Genomic DNA, 18,531 nt, shown 5'->3' with positions numbered 1-18,531 from the left:
TTAAACTACAAGTACAACGATATAGGCTAGATATCAGGGAGGGGGGAAATTTCACAGTTCAGCAGTGGAATAGGCTGCCTAAGGAGGTGGTGAGCTCCCCCTCACTGGCAGTCTTCAAGCAAAGGTTGGATACACACTTTTATTGGATGCTTGAGGATGCTTTGGGCTGATCCTGCGTTGAGCAGGGGGTTGGACTAGATGGCCTGTGTGGCCCCTTCCAACTCTATGATTCTATGATTCTATGATCAAAACTCTGAAGACGGCATTGGAGCTTCTTTATGCAGAATGAGCTACAGACTGAATACAACCAGATTGTTTCCCATTATATTGGAACACTGCCCCAGATATTTAAAACATTTGACGATCTATTTGATGCCTGTTAAATGGCCAAGAAAAAAATTAAATCTACCATTACAGTACATTTTCTTTGTCTGTGCATAGTTAATGGTTAGTTGTTCCAACTGTCATGGCTGAACCAGCTCCCCTAGAGCTCTTTTCAGCCCAACTCTCACTTGGAAGAGATTGACCACATCATCTGCATGCATTAGTATGGATAGTTATTTTCCCTCCTATTTATTTGGTGCATGTGTATCAACCTTCTGAAAACATTTCATAAGAGAATAGATATAAATGTTAAATAGAAAAGGGGGCCAGAAGACATCCTTGTCTCACACCCTTGCATGTAAGAATAGAATTCGACAACCAGCCTTCGTGGTTGAATCTTGTATTTAGGCTTGTATTTCCATCTTTAAACCGCTCCTATGGAGCGGTATAAATAAAGCAGTAAGGGCAAACTGGGAGGAGAAAGGGGCAGGCCGAGTCTGTGATAAGAACTCAGAGGGGCCAATCAGGAGCCGCAAAGTCAAGTGTCACTCCGGGGCCATGTGGCCAATCGGGAGCCGCACGCAGCCCTGCTCCTTTCCCATCGCCGAACCAGGGACCTTGCCCGGGGAGGGGGCTGGCGGCGAAGGAGCCTCAGGAGCTCTTTTGCTACAGCCAAGGCAGCCACCTTACCCGAGGCATGGTGGGAGGCAGCTGCATGGCCACCACCGGCCACACCCTTCTGCCGGACCCTGGAACAGCCCATTTTTATAAATGGGCTTTCCTACTAGTGAAGTTTAATAATTCAATACAGGAGGTATTTGGCTACCATAGTATTTTCCGGTTTGTCTATAATTGCCCACGAGGAACAGTATGGCAAAGTATCTGGAGCAGAAACACAGATATGATGGATGTGATGCAAGTCATGTAATAGTCCCTTAGTATTTTTTTATTTTCTTTATATACTGCCTTCCCCAAAGGCTCAGGTAGAGTAAGGAGGTCACTTCTTTGTCCAGGAACATACTTCTTCCAACACATTTGATGAGATACCCCCCTTATTTTTGACACAGGAGGGAATGCTTCTGCTGCCACCTTAGAAGAGGTGTTCTTTCTTCAGTGCATATGGATGAAGAAAGTTGGCATTTCTGGACGCAATAAATATAGTCAAATGTTTACTGAATGTAGGTGGCGTATTCTGGCCGCATTACGTTGCCTACATCCAACGTCTGGGCAGCAGGCGGCTTGCTACATCCTCCATTTTAAAGCTTAAGTTCAGGAATCGCAAAAAGTGGATTTACCAACTTAAAAAGCGCGATCCACCGGCAGACAACCAGAAGAAGGAATATATGGAGGGTGAAATGCATGATACTCAGTTCTGCAAGGTCCCATCTTCGCTCCTGACCTCCCTCCCTCCATTTCCTGCTCAGCGAAGGAGGCAGGGTGGGGATGATGGTTTGTGTGTGTATGTGAACCACCCCCAATTAATTTGCCTGGATAGATTGGGGGGATGGCTGGGGGGGGGGTGGCTGGGAGCTTGCTGGGAGCCTTTCGGCCATTTTAAATGACATGGGGGATCTGCCTCCATCACCATGCCCTCTGCTTGCCAGCCGAGGTTTTTTTGGGGGGAGGGGCTTTAAATACATAGAACTGAATGTGCAATGCTACGTGTAAGTCTCAAGTAAAAAGAAAAGAGGGGCAACAAACCACAGATTGGTTGGTCCCATTGATTGACAGGTCAAGGAGCAGCACGTGAAGTATTGCGTCGCTCGCTCGTTTGCTGTTTGCGCAGCATGTGTGAAGGGGAAGACTCGGCAGGAAGGCATTGAAGTGTGGAGGGGAGGAATAGCGTGATTTAATATCACGCTATTGCAGGTCGCAGACATCTCATCATTTTGACCCCTGTGCGGAAATGCCCAGAGTTTTTTTGTTTTCCTCATATGAAGATTCATGGACATTTTACCTTGTTGACCAGTTAATGAAAATGTGCATCGCTAATTAGGGAAGGTGTTTTCAAATGAGTATTGGCTCTGGTTAGTAGCCCTGCTAGCTAGAAATGCCTTCTGATGCAGTATATTTTCAGCTACCTCCTCCATGTTCAAGAGCTTCTCGGGGCTGGATGCTGACGGGATGCGCACACACGCATGACTCAGCAGTCCGGCTGAAGCCAAGCATTTCCTGGAAGCCCATCTCTGCCCCCTGAGTCCTGTGGTGGAAGGAAGGCCAGGCAGAAATGGAGTGCACCACTGCCGATCTGACCCTGGCGCTGAAATCTGTGTGCTTCCTTGAGGCAGTTGAAGGGCTTCTCAGCATTACCTGCGCTGTAAAAAACTGGGAAGTTTCTCTTTGCTCACTCGTAGAATTGGAGCGTTGTTCCCCTTGCAAGCAGGGAGCCTCTCTGACTTTTGCCAGGGACTCCTCCTCCTCCTCCTCCTCTCCTCCTCGCTCCCTGACGGCGCTGTTTTTCCAGTGTGGCTTCGTGCTCATTGGCTGTGTTTGAACTGCTTCTCACAGCAAAGACAGCGAGTTCTCCCTGTTTGTGCAGCGTCTGGAACTCACGTCGATGCTTTGTTGCTTCTGCGCGTCTAATGGAGCACTCGGCACAACAGAGAACGCGGCGAAACAGACGGTCGATTCGGAATGCGTTTTGGGGAGGGAGCAAGGTGGTCTCCACACAGCCAAGCCCAGTCAGCCCTCCTCATCACGACTTTGCACGAGACACAACTAGACATGAGAGAAACAGTGCCCAGCTCAGGTTTAGTGGGGGGGGGAGGTACAACACTGCAGAGCGCAGAAGGGAAAAGCAAAACCTCTGCCCCACCAACTGCTCCTCTGCATTTCTCAAAAACAGATTGAGGCGGACAGCCAGGTTAGTCTGAAGCAACAGAACAAAGTCCACATCCAGGGGCACCTTTTAGAATCCTAGAATCCTAGAGTTGGAAGGGATCTCCAGAGTCATCTAATCTACCACCACCACCCCTCCCCGCACAATGCAGGAACTCACAACTACTTGCCCACCCCCAGTGACTCCAATTGCATGCCCAAGAGATCCCACCCACCAAAAATCTCCAGAATCCGGACTGGCCTGGAGGGAATTGACCGACAGTGGTGATCAGCAATTCCCTGGGTCTGCAAGAAAGGGCCACAAGAGACAAACACTGGCACATCCCTTCCTGCCCACCCACTCACAATCTGCCTAAATCAGCATTTCTGTCAGATGACTATCTAGCCTCTGCTTAAAAACTTCCAAAGAAGGAGAACCCACTACCTTCTGAGGAAGCCTGTTCCACTGAGGAACCGCTCTCACTGACGGGAACGTCTTCCGGATGTTTAGCCAAAAATTATTTTCAATTAATTTCAAGACTGACAAAGTTTGTTTCTGGGTATAGGATTACGTGTGCATGCACACTTATTCAGCTACATCTCTGATACAGATATCTGACAAAGTACACGTGCACACAACAGCTTATCCCCAGAATTAAACTTTGTAGGTCTTAAAAGCATCACTGGACTCAGTAATTTGACTTCTGGCAAGGTTCATTCCCATTTGGGAAGCCCTACTGGGAGCAAAATGGATTCAGAGGAAGGTGACTTGGAGATGGTGGAGGACATCAGCAGCCCTGCCAGCCTGCCCACTCTGATCCACCACCACCCCTGCCTGTTTAGAAAGATTTCACAGCAGACGATGGCACACACAGGTTAGCAGCCATTGTATTAAGACTGGAAAGACCCAGGTTCAAATCCGCACAGCCATGAAGCTTGCTGGATGACGTCAGGATAGTCACCATCCCTTGGCTTCACCCACCTCACAGGGTTGTTGTGAAGGTAAAGCTGAGGAGTGGGGAATGGTGTATGCCTCCTGAGCTCCTGGGAGGAGGGCAGGCCGAATGGAAGCATGCTGGGTGATCCCCTGAGACAGTCACACACACTCAGCCTGATCCACCCCACAGGGTTGTTGTGAGGCTAAAATGGAGGTGGGGAGAATGAGGTCAGCCAACTTTGGGGGAAAGGTGGGGTATAAATAAATTAAATAAATAAATGCATGTGATTGACAGACAGAAACAGACCGATGGATAGATGGGTCCTCCTTTCACCTAGTTCATAGTCTCATGACACAGCCAGGCCTACAAGTAGTTCCTCTCCTGTGGCTGCAAACCCCCTCCCCCCCTACCACTAGGGATATTAACTCCTGGTTGGGAAATCCCTGGAGAATTTGAGGGTGGGGCTAGAGTAGGTGGGGCTTGGGAAGAGAAGAACCTCAGAAGGGTATGATGTCACTGAGATGATACTCCAAAGTATCGATTATCACTGGAGGAAATGACTGCTTTGCAAGGTGGGGGGGCTCAATGGAATTGTCCCCATCTGCGGTCACTCCTCTCCCCCCCCCCCCGCAAACTCTACTCCCAAATCTTCAGGATTTCCCAGCTCAGAGGTGGCAACCCCACGCAGTGACTTGCTGTCTTCCCAGGGGCACCTTGGTGTCCTCAGGCAGCCTCATGGGCTGGTTCTGCCGTGGCCAACTGGCAGCCCCAACACACCCACGTCTGTGGATCCTGACCATGCTTCCACGAGTATGTGGCAGACTCACCTTTCAGGACAGGACAGTCATTCCATTGCCCTCCTGCCCTTCCTCCAGGTTCTGTCCTGAGCAGGGACGGTTTATCCATGTAGTACAAGTAGCACATTCTCTCTCCCCCCCTGCGGTGCCTTCTGCCCATGGATCAGGGTCGTGGCCTCTCTCCTCCTCCCTTTGCCTCTTTAAGGACATGCAGAGTCACACCCTTTTCCACTGTGGGACCCCCTTCCATCCCCAGCCTGGCTGCTCCCACCGCAGTTGTCCTCTGCTAGGGCCCCACACATCCTTCACCTGGCTCTGGAGCTACAGGCCCCGCGAATCTTTAAAACGCTCCTGATCCTGAGCACCTCTCTTGAAGCAGAAGCAAGTAGCACGCGGTGCAGAAGACTCGGCCAGAGACCCTGCAGCAGCAGCACTGGGAGGAAGGGGAATTAACTGCATGTCCTTCCTCGAGCTGCTCCTATCCTCACTGGGGAAATCCAGCATACAAACAGGCCTGAGAGTAACTTGGGGGGGAAGAGGGGTGACTTTGATCCAAAATGCTGCACAGGAGGAAAGAGTATTTTTTAAAAGCCTTCTTCCCCTAGGGCATGGGTAGCCAAACTCTGGCTCTCCAGAGAAAAGAGCAGGGGCTCATGGGAATAGTAGTCCATGGACATCTGGAGAGCCACTGAAACCTGGAAAATACAAGGAAATATCATTAAATGAGTGAAATGATTACCAATAAAACCATCATGATTTTTTAAAATCCCAAAAATACTGTAGAAGAGAACTGGAAAAATACATTCAGATCATGGAAGGCACAAGAGAACAGGCTAGTTTTGAGCTGGTGCCTAAAAGGACACAGAGTGGGTACCGAGTTGAGCTTTTGGAGAGTTCTGGCAGCTATGGTGCCACAGCAAGGAAGTCCCTGCTTCTGATCCCATTGTGCCTAATTTAATTCTTCCCCACCTGCCCTTGGTGCATCAGCTCCTGTCTAGACTGGCCTGACCTCACTATGCTGATCCACACTTCTACAACTTCCAGGTTTGACTGCCGCATTGTGGTCCAAATGGACCTCTCCTTAACAATTTGGGAGCGTCAGCAGGCAGCCACCCATTCAATCTTTGGTAGGTGGCGATTTGCAGGCTGTCCTACAAACGCTTCATTGACTGCCTCTTTGCTTCTGAGTTTAGACCCAAGGTGTTGACTTGAACTAAGCCTTTCACAGCCTGCTACACCCGTCCTTGAAGCACCGGCTCCTTTCCCATACCCCCAGAGAAGCAGGTTCTTGTGATGGTCCCACAGCCTACCAGGTAGGAGTGGCACCTGAAGAGGTAAGGCCGGCCTCTCAGCTCCAGGACTCCCTGGAAGAACTGTGAGATGGATGCACTTCACCAGACCCGGGATTCTCAACCAGGTGAACCATGGTATGCTGGGATTTAAAAACATGGTTTAAAAAAAAAACCCTCCTCTATGTGAGCACATCGACCCACCCCCTCCCAAAATGGCCAATGATGGATCTAGAGAGGATGGGAAGGGGATGGGCCCCAGCCCTTCAAACCTTTGCTGGCCAAGGCTCCTACCACTTCGTCATTGGGGGAGGCCAGAGACGAGTGAGGTGAGACCTTCCAGGCCTTGAGTGGTGGGGAGAGGTACTTTCTGCCATTGCTGATCTTCACAGTGAAATCAACCTATTGATGGGTTTCACATGGACTGGTGACCCAGGCGTCCTATTCCATTGTGTCTCCCTCTATGGCAAAAAATGTGCTAATGAAGCAATGGTTCCATCTGGGTGACGTCACTTCCAGGGGACATGTCACTGCTGGGGGCATGGCAGGGAGGCGTGGCCAGCTGGGAGCACTTCCAGTATGCCTCGAAGGCTAAAGAAGTGTCAGGCGTGCCCCCATGGTCCAAAGGTTGAGAAAGCCTGCACCAGAGAAAAGGATGAGGGAGCTTGGTCTGTTTAGCCTGGAGAGAAGATGACTAAGAGGTGATATGATCACCATCTCCCAATTCTTGAGGGGCTGTCAGATGAACAGAGTTGTTTTCTGTTGCTCCAGTGGAGTGGCCAGAACCAATGGGTTTAAATTAATTTGAAATCATTTCCGGCTAAACATCTGGAAGAAGTTCCTGACACTTAGAGCGGTTCCTCATTGGAACAGGCTTCCTCGGGAGGCGGTGGGTTCTACTTCTTTGGAAGTTTTTAAGTAGAGGTTAGATCAGCGGTTCTCAACCACTCTTACCTCGCGACCCCAAATGCGGCAGCAGGGTTGGTAGCAGTGGGCTCACACGGGCTGCATGCACACGCACACTGGCAGCATGTGCATGTACTGGCAGTGTGCGTGCAGGTGCGCAGGTGCAGAACATTTGGACAGCACAGAGGTGGCCATTGGAATGGCCCTGCTGCCGCCTGCTGCCACTGGCCACTGCCACTGGCCGCCACTGCTGTCCACCACTGCTTGCCACTGCCACGGTGGCAACCAACCTGGGGACCCCAAAGGAGGGGCCAGGTGACCCCAAATGGGGTCACGACCCCTAGGTTGAGAACCACTGTGTTATCTCACAGAAATGCTGATTTTGTGAGTGGATGGGCAGGAAGGGATGTGCCCTTGTGGCCCTTCCTTGCAGACCCAGGGAATTGCTGAGGGCCACTGTGGGATAGTAGTTGAATTGCCTCTGGGCTAGGCTGGATTCTGGAAATTTTTGGTGGGCAAATCACTTGGGCATGAAATTGGGGTCCCTGTGCATAGGCAGGTAGTTGTGAGTTCCTGCATTGTGCAGGGGATTGGACTAGATCAGGGGTAGTCAACCTGTGGTGGGAATTGTAGTCCATGAACCCTTCCAACTCTAGGATTCTTTGGTTTAGACATATGTGATTCTCTGCTAACTGCTTAAAAATTGTTCTGATATTTGTTTCAGGGCATTCCTCAATTGCATTGTATTTTGACATCTTTTTCAATACTTTGTCAAACTGCTACAAACTCCAGAAAAACAGACTCTACAATTTGTCAAATCCTTTTGCTAAAAGCAGAGGCAGTCAGATCTCAGAAACCGGCAAATCCATCCTGGAAGAGGCCATCCCTCGGGCCTCTTGGCCAGCCAGGATGGTTTTCACTTGCTCTTTCCTGCCAACCCAGTTTCGACTTTGCTTCTCCCTTGTGCCACCAAAACGCATGGGTGCCAGCCCCCGCAGTGGCTGCATTCTTAGAAGGCTTCTTGATAGATGCAAGCAATGCACACTTGATATGAAAATACCATATGAATTGTGTGGGTTAAAGACGACCAAGGAGATCCTGGGAGGTCTGGGGGTGGTGTCCAGCAGGGATACGATCTCCACCCTCCAAAGTTGCCTTTTTCTCCAAGGGATCTGATCTCTGTGCTCTAGAAATTATTCATAATTCTGAGAGAATTCTAGGCCCCACCTTGAAGTTGGTGGCCCTGTATGAGCTGGATCCCACAAAGTGCTTCCACAGACAGACGGATTTCCATCAGTGCGGAACAGCTTTCTTGCCTCCCTCTTCCTACGACAGCCGAAAGCCTGCCTTCTCCCAAGCCCTGCTCCTGGGGGCCGCTGCCAGATGTCTGTAGAGAACCACAACTACCACCAGAAGTCTATTCAATGAACATGAAATGAAACAAAATTCCGTTGGGGATATCTGCTGATCACTAATGGCATCATGTAGTGTTTAGTGGACTCCCCTAACCCAGGGTCTTGTCCTGGCCTTTCTTAAGGTCAAACATTCTAATCCAGCCACTGGCCATGAACATGTCCCATGCAAGAAAGGTGCTGAGGAAGGCCTGGAGCTCAGTGGTAGAACCTCTGCTTGACATGCAGAAGGTCCCAGGTTCACTCCCCGACATCTCCTGTTACAAGATTAGGTGAGCCAGAGACTCTGAGTAGACAATACCGACCTTGATGGACTGCCAGTCTGATTCAGGAGAAGGCGGCTTGCATGTATGCCTGCGTTTTGTAAAGTGGTTCTTGGTCACTGTTTGCAGACCTGGAACTCATTTGTCCAGGTTCACCAGAGTTTTAGCACCTTCTCATTTCACCTTGCAGTGGAGACATGGCTTCTATAGTTGCTTCCCTCAGTGCAGGTGGGCTGTTATTTAAAACTTAAATGTGTCAGATTCATTGTGACATACCTGCATAGTGACCGCGGCAGCTCTGGATAGCCCGATCTCATCAGAGCTTGGAAGCGAAACAAGGTAAGTGCTTGGCTGGGAGACGACCAAGGAACACAGGGGTGGCCAGGGGTGGCCAAGCTGTGGATCTCCAGACGTCCATGGACTACTATTCCCATGAGCCCCTGCCACCCTTGACGGAGACTCTTATGTAGAGGAAAGCAATGGCAAAGCACGATTTAGAATCATAGAATAGTAGAGTTGGAAGGTACCTCATGGATCATCTAGTCCAACCCCCTGCACTATGCAGGACACTCACAACCCTATCGCTCATCCACTGTCACCTGCCACCCCCTTGAACCTTCACAGAATCAGCTTCTCCATCAGATGGTTATCCAGCCTCTGTTTAAAAATTTCCACAAATGGAGAACCCACACCTCATGAGGAAGCCTGTTCCACTGAGAAACCGCTTCAACTTTCAGGAACTTCTTCCGGATGTTGAGACGGAATTTCTTTTGCATTAATTTCATCCCATTCGTTCTGGTCTGTCCGTCTGGGGCAAGAGAGAACAATTCTGCTCCATCCTCCATATGGCACCCTTTTTAATACTTGAAGATGGTTATCAGATCCCCCCTCAGTTGTCTCCAGGCTAAACAGACCAAGCTCCCCCAATCTTTCTTCATATGTCTTGGTCTCCAAACCCCTCACCATCTTTGTTGCCCTCCTCTGGACACGCTCCAGTTTCTCTACATCCCTCTTCAACTGGGGTGCCCAAAACTGAACACAGTACTCCAAGTGAGGCCGAACCAGAGCAGAGTAAAGTGGTACCATCACCTCCGGTGATCTAGACAGGATCCTCTGTTTGATACAGCCCAAAATCCCATTTGCCTTCTTAGCCACTGAGTCATACTGTTGACTCACGTTCAATGTGTGGTCTACTAAGACTCCTTGTTAATTTTGCTGTTGTTGTCTTTGACCTGCCTGTTTTAATGCTGTTACTTTTTATTGGTCCTTAATATGTTTTATACTGTTTGTTAAAATACATTTTAATTTATCATATGTTGCAAAAATGTAGCACATAAACATTGAAATCAATAAATGGATCTTTGAATGTTCAAAAATATAAACAATGCTAGCCCCCCCTCCCCAATACTTAGTAGCATTTTAATTGTCCTGAAAAGATCTGCGGGGAGGGGGGGGGCTGCAATTCTGAGCAATGGAGAGGCAGGATGAGGGAGCGCTTAACTCAGCCTTTCTCAACTTCTTGACCCTTGAGAGACCCCTGAAACATTCTTCAGCCTTCAAGAAATCCCAGAAGTGGAGTGGCCTTATCCTGCAGGATCTGGTTCAGAAGCAGAGAGGTGGATATGCCCACCTGGGGCCCCGCCCCTTCCTACTCCCTCCGTCATTGGCCATTTTGGGAAGGGGCGCAGGTTACATGACCATACATGGTCATATCACCCGATAAATGTTTAACACATTTAAACAATATCTAACAAATTAATTTACTGCCACCCATTCAGGAAGCCCTTCTAGGGCTGTCAAGAAACCCCAGGATTTCCCAAAACCCTGGTTGAGAAAGTCTGTCTTAACTCCTGATTCGCTTTTCTTTTCCCGAATCAAAATTATCCATCACCAAACATTTTTCCTTTCCTGGCATCCAGATGTGGAGCTGCTTTCGTCTCCTTTCTTTTTTAAAGGAAGGTCTTTGCAGTAGCCACGTACCTGTAATATGTCGCTTGTCTCTTGATCCCCCTCCTTGAAATCAATACAGCTTTTCTTTTAAACTGTGAACAAGCTCCAAAGAGGTAGTTGAGGTACAGCTGGCTGAATGCCCCATCCCCACCCCCTTGAGCAGCAGACCCTCCCCCTGGCTGCGCCCCAGAAGTCATTTGCCAGGGCAGGCAGGAGACACACCGGGCCTTGAAAAGCACACCAGATCCCGCCTGGGGGACCTGGGAGAAGCCACGCCGTTCCTCCGGTGCCAGCCGACATACTTGGCTGCATCTTGCCTTTCTCTGGATTCCATCCATAGCTGGCTTTTAAATGGGTCAGGCAGCTTGCAGTGGGGATCTAGGGGCTTTTCCACACACCCCGCTTACCCCTGTTATTCAGAAGAGTTGAACTGTGGGCTGATCCATACCCTTTTGTGGTGTAGCCAGCTTGGTGTAGTGGTTAGGAGTGCAGACTTCTAATCTGGCGAGTCGGGTTTGATTCCCCACTCCCCAACATGCAACCAGCTGGGAGACCTTGGGCTCCCCACAGCACTGATAAAGCTGTTCCAACCGAGCAGTAAGATCAGGGCTCTCTCAGCCTCACCCACCTCACAGGGTGTCTGTTGTGGGGAGAGGAATGGGAAGGCGACTGTAAGGCGCTTTGAGCCTCCTTCAGGTAAAGTGGCCTATAAGAACCAACTCTTCTTCTTCTTCAGTAATATCAGGGATCTCTCAGCCTCCCCTCCATCACAGGGTGTCTGTTGTGGGGAGAGGAAAGGGAAAGTAACTGTAAGCTGCTTTGAGACTCTTTTGAGTAGATAAAAGCGGCATATAAGAACCAACTCTTCTTCTTTTGCTCTGGAGTTTTGATGTGTTTCTAGTTGCTTAATTGTAGGGTCACCCCCTCATACATCAGCCCTCGGAGTGGTATCACAGTACAACTCTCTTTGTGTGCGTGTTCAGTGCATGTGCTCTGGTGTGGCTGCGCAGTTTCATTGTCACAGCCTAAAATGCGTGAACTTTGGCAATAATGTGCTGAGTTGTGATGTGGGATTTCATTGCTTTCAGATTGAGTGTGATGATGTTTTGGAAAAGGGGCCACCATTGTTTTGGGAGGTTTTCTGATTTGCACTTTCTCGTGGGTCACCATTTTGCAATTGCATTAGAGAATCTCTGCCTGTCGGTTCCACGCTTCCCACAAGACTCTGGTGGAGCCAGGCGAATTCCTGAGGGCAACAAGGCACGAGACATTTCTCATCCTGAGAAACTTCCAAGCTGCGCTTACATTACTGGGATGCGGATGAGATACAAAACATTACACAAAGTGACCTGTAGGGCAAGGACAAGAGGGAGACGGGCAAAACTGCCAAGCAGCCGCCTCAGCATGCTTTTGCGGCACATGTGCTGCTGTGCTTTTGCTGGATCTTGCAGAAACCCTTCTCCGTTTATTCACCATCGAGAACCCCTTGAAACATTCTTCAGGCTTTGAGAAACCCCAGAAGTGACGCGATTGTGCAGAATATGCTTGGGAAGCAGAGTGGCGTACATGACCTCTCAGGGCCCCTCCCCACACCCTCTGGGCCCCTCATTGTCCATTTGGAGAGGGGAGGGAAGGTCGAGGTGACCACCTGATAAATGCTTAACGATCTCCCACCCATTTGGGAAACCCTCCAGAGCTGTCATGAAACCCTGTCTGGAAAGGCCTGTGCTGCAAGGCAAGCTGCTTTTGCCAGACCAACAGGAAGCCGCCCGCTCAGTTCTCAAATGGAAGGTTCTGTTTCAGTCCCACCTGCTCTCCTGCTCCTTCCCTCGTGGCATACACTGGCTTTTCCAGATCCCACTCCTCATGATGGTTCCGCTCCTGGAGTTCCCAATGACCGGGGCTGGAAGAAAAAGTGGCCAAACAACAGGAGGTGGTAGGACTGGGTTCGTCTCCCTTCACTCATGTGTTCACTCTTAGGTATTTTGAACACACGCCACATGCTGCTTCAGACACAGCCATGGACATAAACACATTTGGAGCAGAGCCATCAGATCCCAGATGGGGTAGGGGACACATGGAATTCCCTGCTGCAGGAAGCGGTGGCAGCATCAAGAGAAATGTGGGGAGCAGAGGCCCATCAGCGGCCCTTCGCCACAAGGCACTGATTTTCCGCCATGTTGGTAATGTTTTATGTCTTTTAATGGGGATTTTAATACAATATAACCCACCACGAGCCGTAAGGGAGTGGCGGGAAACAAATTGAATAATAATGATGATGATAATAATAATAACTGGAACTCTCTGTCTGGGACAGGGATACTTGACTTCTTGGTGCCTGAGGGGGGGGGCAAGAGCAGAAGGGCTTTGGGAGATCTGGACCCCCCTGGTGGACCTCCTGATGGCCCCTGGGGTTTGGCCCGTGTGACGCAGAGTACTGGTCTGGCTGGGACATTGACCTGATCCAACATGGCTTCCCTTCACTTCTTTTGCAATTAATAGACCCATTTTACAGGCAGGGAACTAATACTGATGAGTGTTAATAGCCACACTGGGATTTGAGCCAAGGGCCCCCATGTCCTTTTTTAGACAGCTTCTCCGCAATGGCTTTTATCTATCTCCATCCCATGTTTTGGTACAACCAGCTGGTGATCCCTGGCCCCAACTGGAGTCAGGGCCTTTTTGTCCGTGGCCCCGACCCGGGGAATGAGTTCCCCAATGAGATCGTGGCCCTGTCAGGACTCAAGCAGTTCTGTAGGGCCTGCAAAACGAAGCTCCAACCCCAGGCTTTTGGGTGAGGCCAGCGACTGGCACCTTCCCACAACCTGGTCCCTTTCCCAAGCACCTCTGATGCCTCATGTCCCTAGCCAAGGGCTTCTGTGAACTGAATCTGAAAAATAAATACATACTAAGTGCTCTGTCAATTGGGGAAACGAAGTCCAAGTCCAGGGGCACCTTTAAGACCAACAAGATTTTATTCAAGTTCTAAGCTTTTGCATGCTCAAACTCTTCCTCAGATGCAGTGAAATGAAAGTTAGCAGTTTACACATGAGGCTTTCCCAACCCTGCAGTTTCTTGGTGGACCTGGAAGAGTTTCTTGAATGGGTGGCAGTTAATGGATTGCTTATTTTTAAAATCTGTTAAACATTTGTCAGGGAGATATGGCCATGTGATTCTAAGAGCTGGAGGGGGGAAGGGGCCCTGCGTGGACATGGACACAGCTAAGCTTCCCAACCATATTCTGCACCATCACCCCACTTTCTTCGGCCGAGGGAATGAATGAATGCAGCCGCGTTAATAGCCATGGCTCCCGACAGCCCAGATCCACAGGGTTGGTGTTCTCATGGGATCCTGCCACCCTGCTACAGAGATTCATTTCTGTGTGTCTTAAGTTGACAAGGCCTTCTTTGTGGTGGTGTCCAGACCCTGGAACTTAGCCAATAAGTAGGGGACCCACCTTTTAATGCTGATTTTTAAAAAGCCTCTCAGTTTTCTTTCATTTGAGGCTGAGGCCAGGGAAGGCAGCTATTCATTAGATTTCAGAAGCTGAGCAGGGAAGGCTCTGGGGAGGAAGGCCACGGCAGCCCACTCTTGCTTCTCACTGGCCTTGGAAGCCCCTTGCTGAGGTGGTCCTAAGTCGGCTGAGCCTCGAGGGCGTTCGATGCACAAAACCAGCCCGGCTTGATCTCTCGCTCTCAGTTCTCCCTGATTCGTGTTTGTTTCGTCTCTTTCTTACAGTTGGGGTTTGCCTCGCGAGTGGCTCATGGGCGACGAGAGGCGGCCGCGGCAGAAAGGAGGGACCTGCACAGAGACCAGCGGGGATGCAGGCGGCGCCCTCTGCCCAAAGCGGGACCCGCTTCTGCGTTAAGCAGGCCCGGGCTCGCACGGCCGCCCGCCCCAGCAGCGTGCCCCCCGGGCCGGCTCCCCAGCGCCGCCCGCAACTGCTTCGGTTCGGCTCCCTCGGAGCGGCGACGGCGCGGCCCAGCCTGCACCTGCTGGCGCGGGGAGGGCGGGGCCGGAGGGAGAGGGACCGCCCCCGGCCCCGCCCTCCTCTCCCTGCTGGCACATGGCGAGGCTCTCACCTGGCCGCCGCCGCCGCCGGGCTGAAGGGCTCCAGGCGGGCTCCTCCCCGGCCGATCGGCCAGCCGGCCAGCCCACCACTCGCCCCTGCGCGCCCTCCGCTCCTGCCCCGCCCTGCCCCGCTGCGCTCCAGCCGCCTCCGCCGCTTCCCTCCCGAGACTCCTCCGGGCAGCCCAAAAGGCTCCAAGGCTGGCCGGTATTTGAATAGCACAAAGGAACCGCCGCGCCTGGATTGGGCGGCCCGGCAGCCGGGGGGCGGGCGTGGGCTGCCAATCCAAGCCGAAGGCGCCCGGCGATAGGCGCCGGCTCTGGGGGGCGGGCCGGCCGGAGCCCTATAAATGGCGGGGGTTGGGTAAGCGAGCGCTTATTGCCTTGCCCTCGAAAGCGCGGACGGCCGGAGCCGGGAGGAGGCGGGAAGGGGCGGGGTTGCCTGCCTGGCTGCCTGGATCGCGAGCCGAGCGGAGCCGAGTGCGCGCAGAGGCGCATGGTGATGGTGCCCGGCGCGGCAGCGACCCCCCGAGAGCCCCGCTAAGCTCGGCGCGTCGCCAGTCCCGGGCACCCGGCTGCCGCTGCCCGCCTTCCCTCTGTCCCCGCGCCCGGGTGGATGCGGGCCCGGGCGGGCGGCTGCGGCGGCGGGGACGGCCGATGCTGAGGGGCCGGAGGAGGATGGAGTGCGCCCTCGACGCCCAGTCGCTGATCAGCATCTCCCTGCGCAAGATCCACAGCTCGCGCACGCAGCGCGGCGGCATCAAGCTCCACAAGAACCTGCTCGTCTCCTATGTGCTCCGCAACGCCCGGCAGCTCTACCTGAGCGAGCGCTACGCGGAGCTCTACCGGCGCCAGCACCACCACTACCAGGAAGGCGGCGGCGGCGTGCTCCTGGGCATGGCTCCCGGAGCCTGCGCGCCCGCCTCGGTGGGCGACATCGCCGCCGACTTCAGCCCGCTCCACTTGCAGGGCGACGCCGACGATCAGGAGGGAGGCGCCGGGGGCTTGCAGCCGGGACAGCCGCTGCGGAGCTGCGCCCTGGCCCGGGTGGGCGTCGGGGGCGAGCTGCTGGAGATGCCCGTCTGCGCCGCGCTCCACGACGAGGAGCCGCTGGGACTGCCGCCGCCCCCTGCGCCGCCGGCCGCCCCGTCGGGACTCTGCAGGGACTCTTCGCCCGCTTTCTACCAGCCCCGGCCGAGCGGCAGCGCCGGCGCCTCCCCGCCACCGTGCGCCTCGCCCGCGCTGCTCTACCCGGGCCCCGGCAGCTGTGAGTTCGCGCCCGGCGCGGCGGCGCCACCTCCTCCACCGCCGCCGCCGTCGGGGCTGCTTCCCGTCGCCGCCTCGCCGCACTGCTCGAGCCGCACCACCGTCTTGGACCTGGACACGCACGTGGTGACCACGGTGGAGAACGGCTACCTGCACCAGGACTGCTGCTCGCAGTGCCCCTGCTGCTGCCAGGGCGCCGCGCACCTCCCGCCGCCCAGCCCGGGCGCCAAGCGCAAGTACTACCCGGGCCACGAGAGCGACGGCGGCGGCGCGGGCCCGGCGGGCGGGCCCGGGGGCGCTGCTGCTGCTGGCGCGGCCGTCGGAGGGGCCCCGGCGGGCGACGCTGCCTTCGGCCCCTGCCCCAAGCGCGCCCGCTTCGAGGACTTCAGCGCCGAGGCCGGCCCGGAGCCGTCCAACATCTCCAACTTGATCTCCATTTTCGGCTCCGGTTTCACGGGGCTCGTCAGCCGGCAGCAGCAGCAGCAGCAGCAGCAGAGCCCTCCGCAGAGCCCGGCGCCGCCGCAGGCGGACTCGGAGCAGCCGCTCAACGGGCAGCTGTGCAGCAAACAAGCGCTGGCCAGCTTGGGGGCTTGGACGCGAGCGATCGTGGCCTTTTAGGCGCGGAGGGGGCTTGGCCACCGGCAAAGAGGGGCGCTGGGGGGGGCAGGCGGGGGGGAGGGGGCCCGGACCCGAAACAAAAGACTGCGACGGGAGGGTGCGGGCGAAGAAGAAGAGGAGCCAAGCGAATGTTTTATAAATTGTCTGATAAAAACTTTAATGCTGAGATCGGGGTCTTTATTTTTACAGAGATGAGGAAATAGAACCTATTTAAAGTTACAGAAACAAAAGCAAAACCCGTCGTGGCTCTGCGGGTGGCCTCGGGGGCTCTGCCCGGCTCTTTCCCCCTCTCTACTCCTTCCGGGTTTTTGGGGTTTGGTTTCCGAAGTCTCTTCAGATGCCACCAGAGGGAGGGAAGAGCCTGGCCCTCCTGCGCGGGGCTGTGGGCACCATTTGGCCCCCTTTCAGCAGGAGGGTCTGGTCTGGGGCCATGCCTCGGCCCACCCGGGACCTTAATGTTTGTGAGACAGACCCCCTGCCCTGGAACGGTTCAGGGTCAAGGGGCTTGGGGTGGGGGGAGCACATGAATGCTGTTCTTTCAAGCTAGCTAAGGGGCTGAAGGCCAGTCGCAAATGTCCTAAGATGCAGGTGATTGTCGGATTGGTCTCTCGATCTCTCCCCCCTCCCCTGACAAAGAGCTCTGGAGAAAGCCCCCCCCCCCCAAACCATTCCTGTCCTTCAGTCTCCCTGCCTGGGGCAGCCTTTCCTCTTTGGGGAAGGGAAGCAATTCCCATCAGACAGACCTCAAGGACAAACGTAAAGCAACAGAGCAAGATGAAAACCAACTTTTCCCCTTGGAAGCAAATTGATGTAATTTGACATCTATGTAGTTGTGGGGGGGGGTCATCAAGTCTTATTCCTGCTTCCTCCCACCATCTTCCACATTCTTGAAATCTGTAGTTCTGCTGACTTCAAATGAGATAACTTGGATTTGGGGAGGGGTGTGTGTGACATGGCAACTACTTCTCCCATCATGCACTGCTCTGCAGGTTGGTCTTTCCCTTCGCCTCTGTTTGTGCACCTGGGAGGGGGGGGGGAGAGGGTGCTCTGTGGATGGCCAGCCGGTGTGTGAACACTATTTTAGCGTCTTTCCGTGTGCTGAGGGATATCCTTTTGAAAAGTTTGGATTCTTAATTTCAGCCTTTCCAGCCTAAAGCCAGCATTTTGGGGGGTCTTGTGTGCAAAGGTCTGTACTCTGTAGCCTTTTTTTTTCTTTTCTTTCAAAACAAATATTTAAATTTTGTGTTTTCATTAAAGGGAGGGGGGGACCTTTTGTTTTAAAAAGGTCTCTTTCAGCCTGCCCTCAGAAATCTCACGTTCAGCACTGTGTGTGTTCAAGGATGCCGTTGGCAGAAAAGCAGCTCTTTTTGTTTGTTTATCTGTATAATTTTTTTTTCTGTGTGCATACTGAATTGTATATCACCGGGTAAAACTGTTCAGAATTGTTTTAAATTTATAATCTTAATAAAAAAGTCCAGTTATAAAAGTTAAATAGATGGGCCTCGGCTCTTTCTTTCTTGTCCTTCCTCATGTCGGGAAAGTGGGAACTCTGTTGCTGCCCCAACTTAGGTTTCTAGCCAGGTCAAATACTGTTGACTTGCAAGCAGACCTTCACGGAGTTCAGTCATGTTGACAAAGAAGTGCCAGGCTCAAAGCTGCATGGCTGGCGAAGCTTTAAAACAGGCACCTCTATGTGGCCCAACTTTGTTCCAACAATAGCCTCCCTCCCTTCAGGGGGACAGATCACACCCCCCCCCCCATTCCCAACACAATTTTAAAATAGGGTCCTAAATCTGCAGCAGATGTCAAAGGTGGGGGGGGGGGTCAAGATTCTTTTCTATTTGACGCTCTGCAGTTTCCAAAGGAAATGGGGGATATTTTTT

At 52.8% G+C, this 18,531-nt stretch overlaps 1 protein-coding gene across 1 annotated transcript; it reads left to right on the top strand.

Annotated features, from left to right (window-relative positions):
* Nucleotides 1–15,134: 15,134 nt before the first annotated feature.
* On the top strand, nucleotides 15,135–18,140 carry IER5L (immediate early response 5 like). The gene has a single exon (XM_077305858.1). It carries the CDS (start codon nucleotides 15,422–15,424, stop codon nucleotides 16,646–16,648), a length of 1,227 nt encoding a protein of 408 aa, XP_077161973.1. The 5' UTR covers nucleotides 15,135–15,421; the 3' UTR covers nucleotides 16,649–18,140.
* Nucleotides 18,141–18,531: the final 391 nt, after the last annotated feature.

Source organism: Paroedura picta, chromosome 12 (genome assembly GCF_049243985.1).
Source record: "Paroedura picta isolate Pp20150507F chromosome 12, Ppicta_v3.0, whole genome shotgun sequence".
Lineage (NCBI taxonomy): Eukaryota > Metazoa > Chordata > Lepidosauria > Squamata > Gekkonidae > Paroedura > Paroedura picta.
This window is presented reverse-complemented; position numbering and strand designations above follow the sequence as displayed.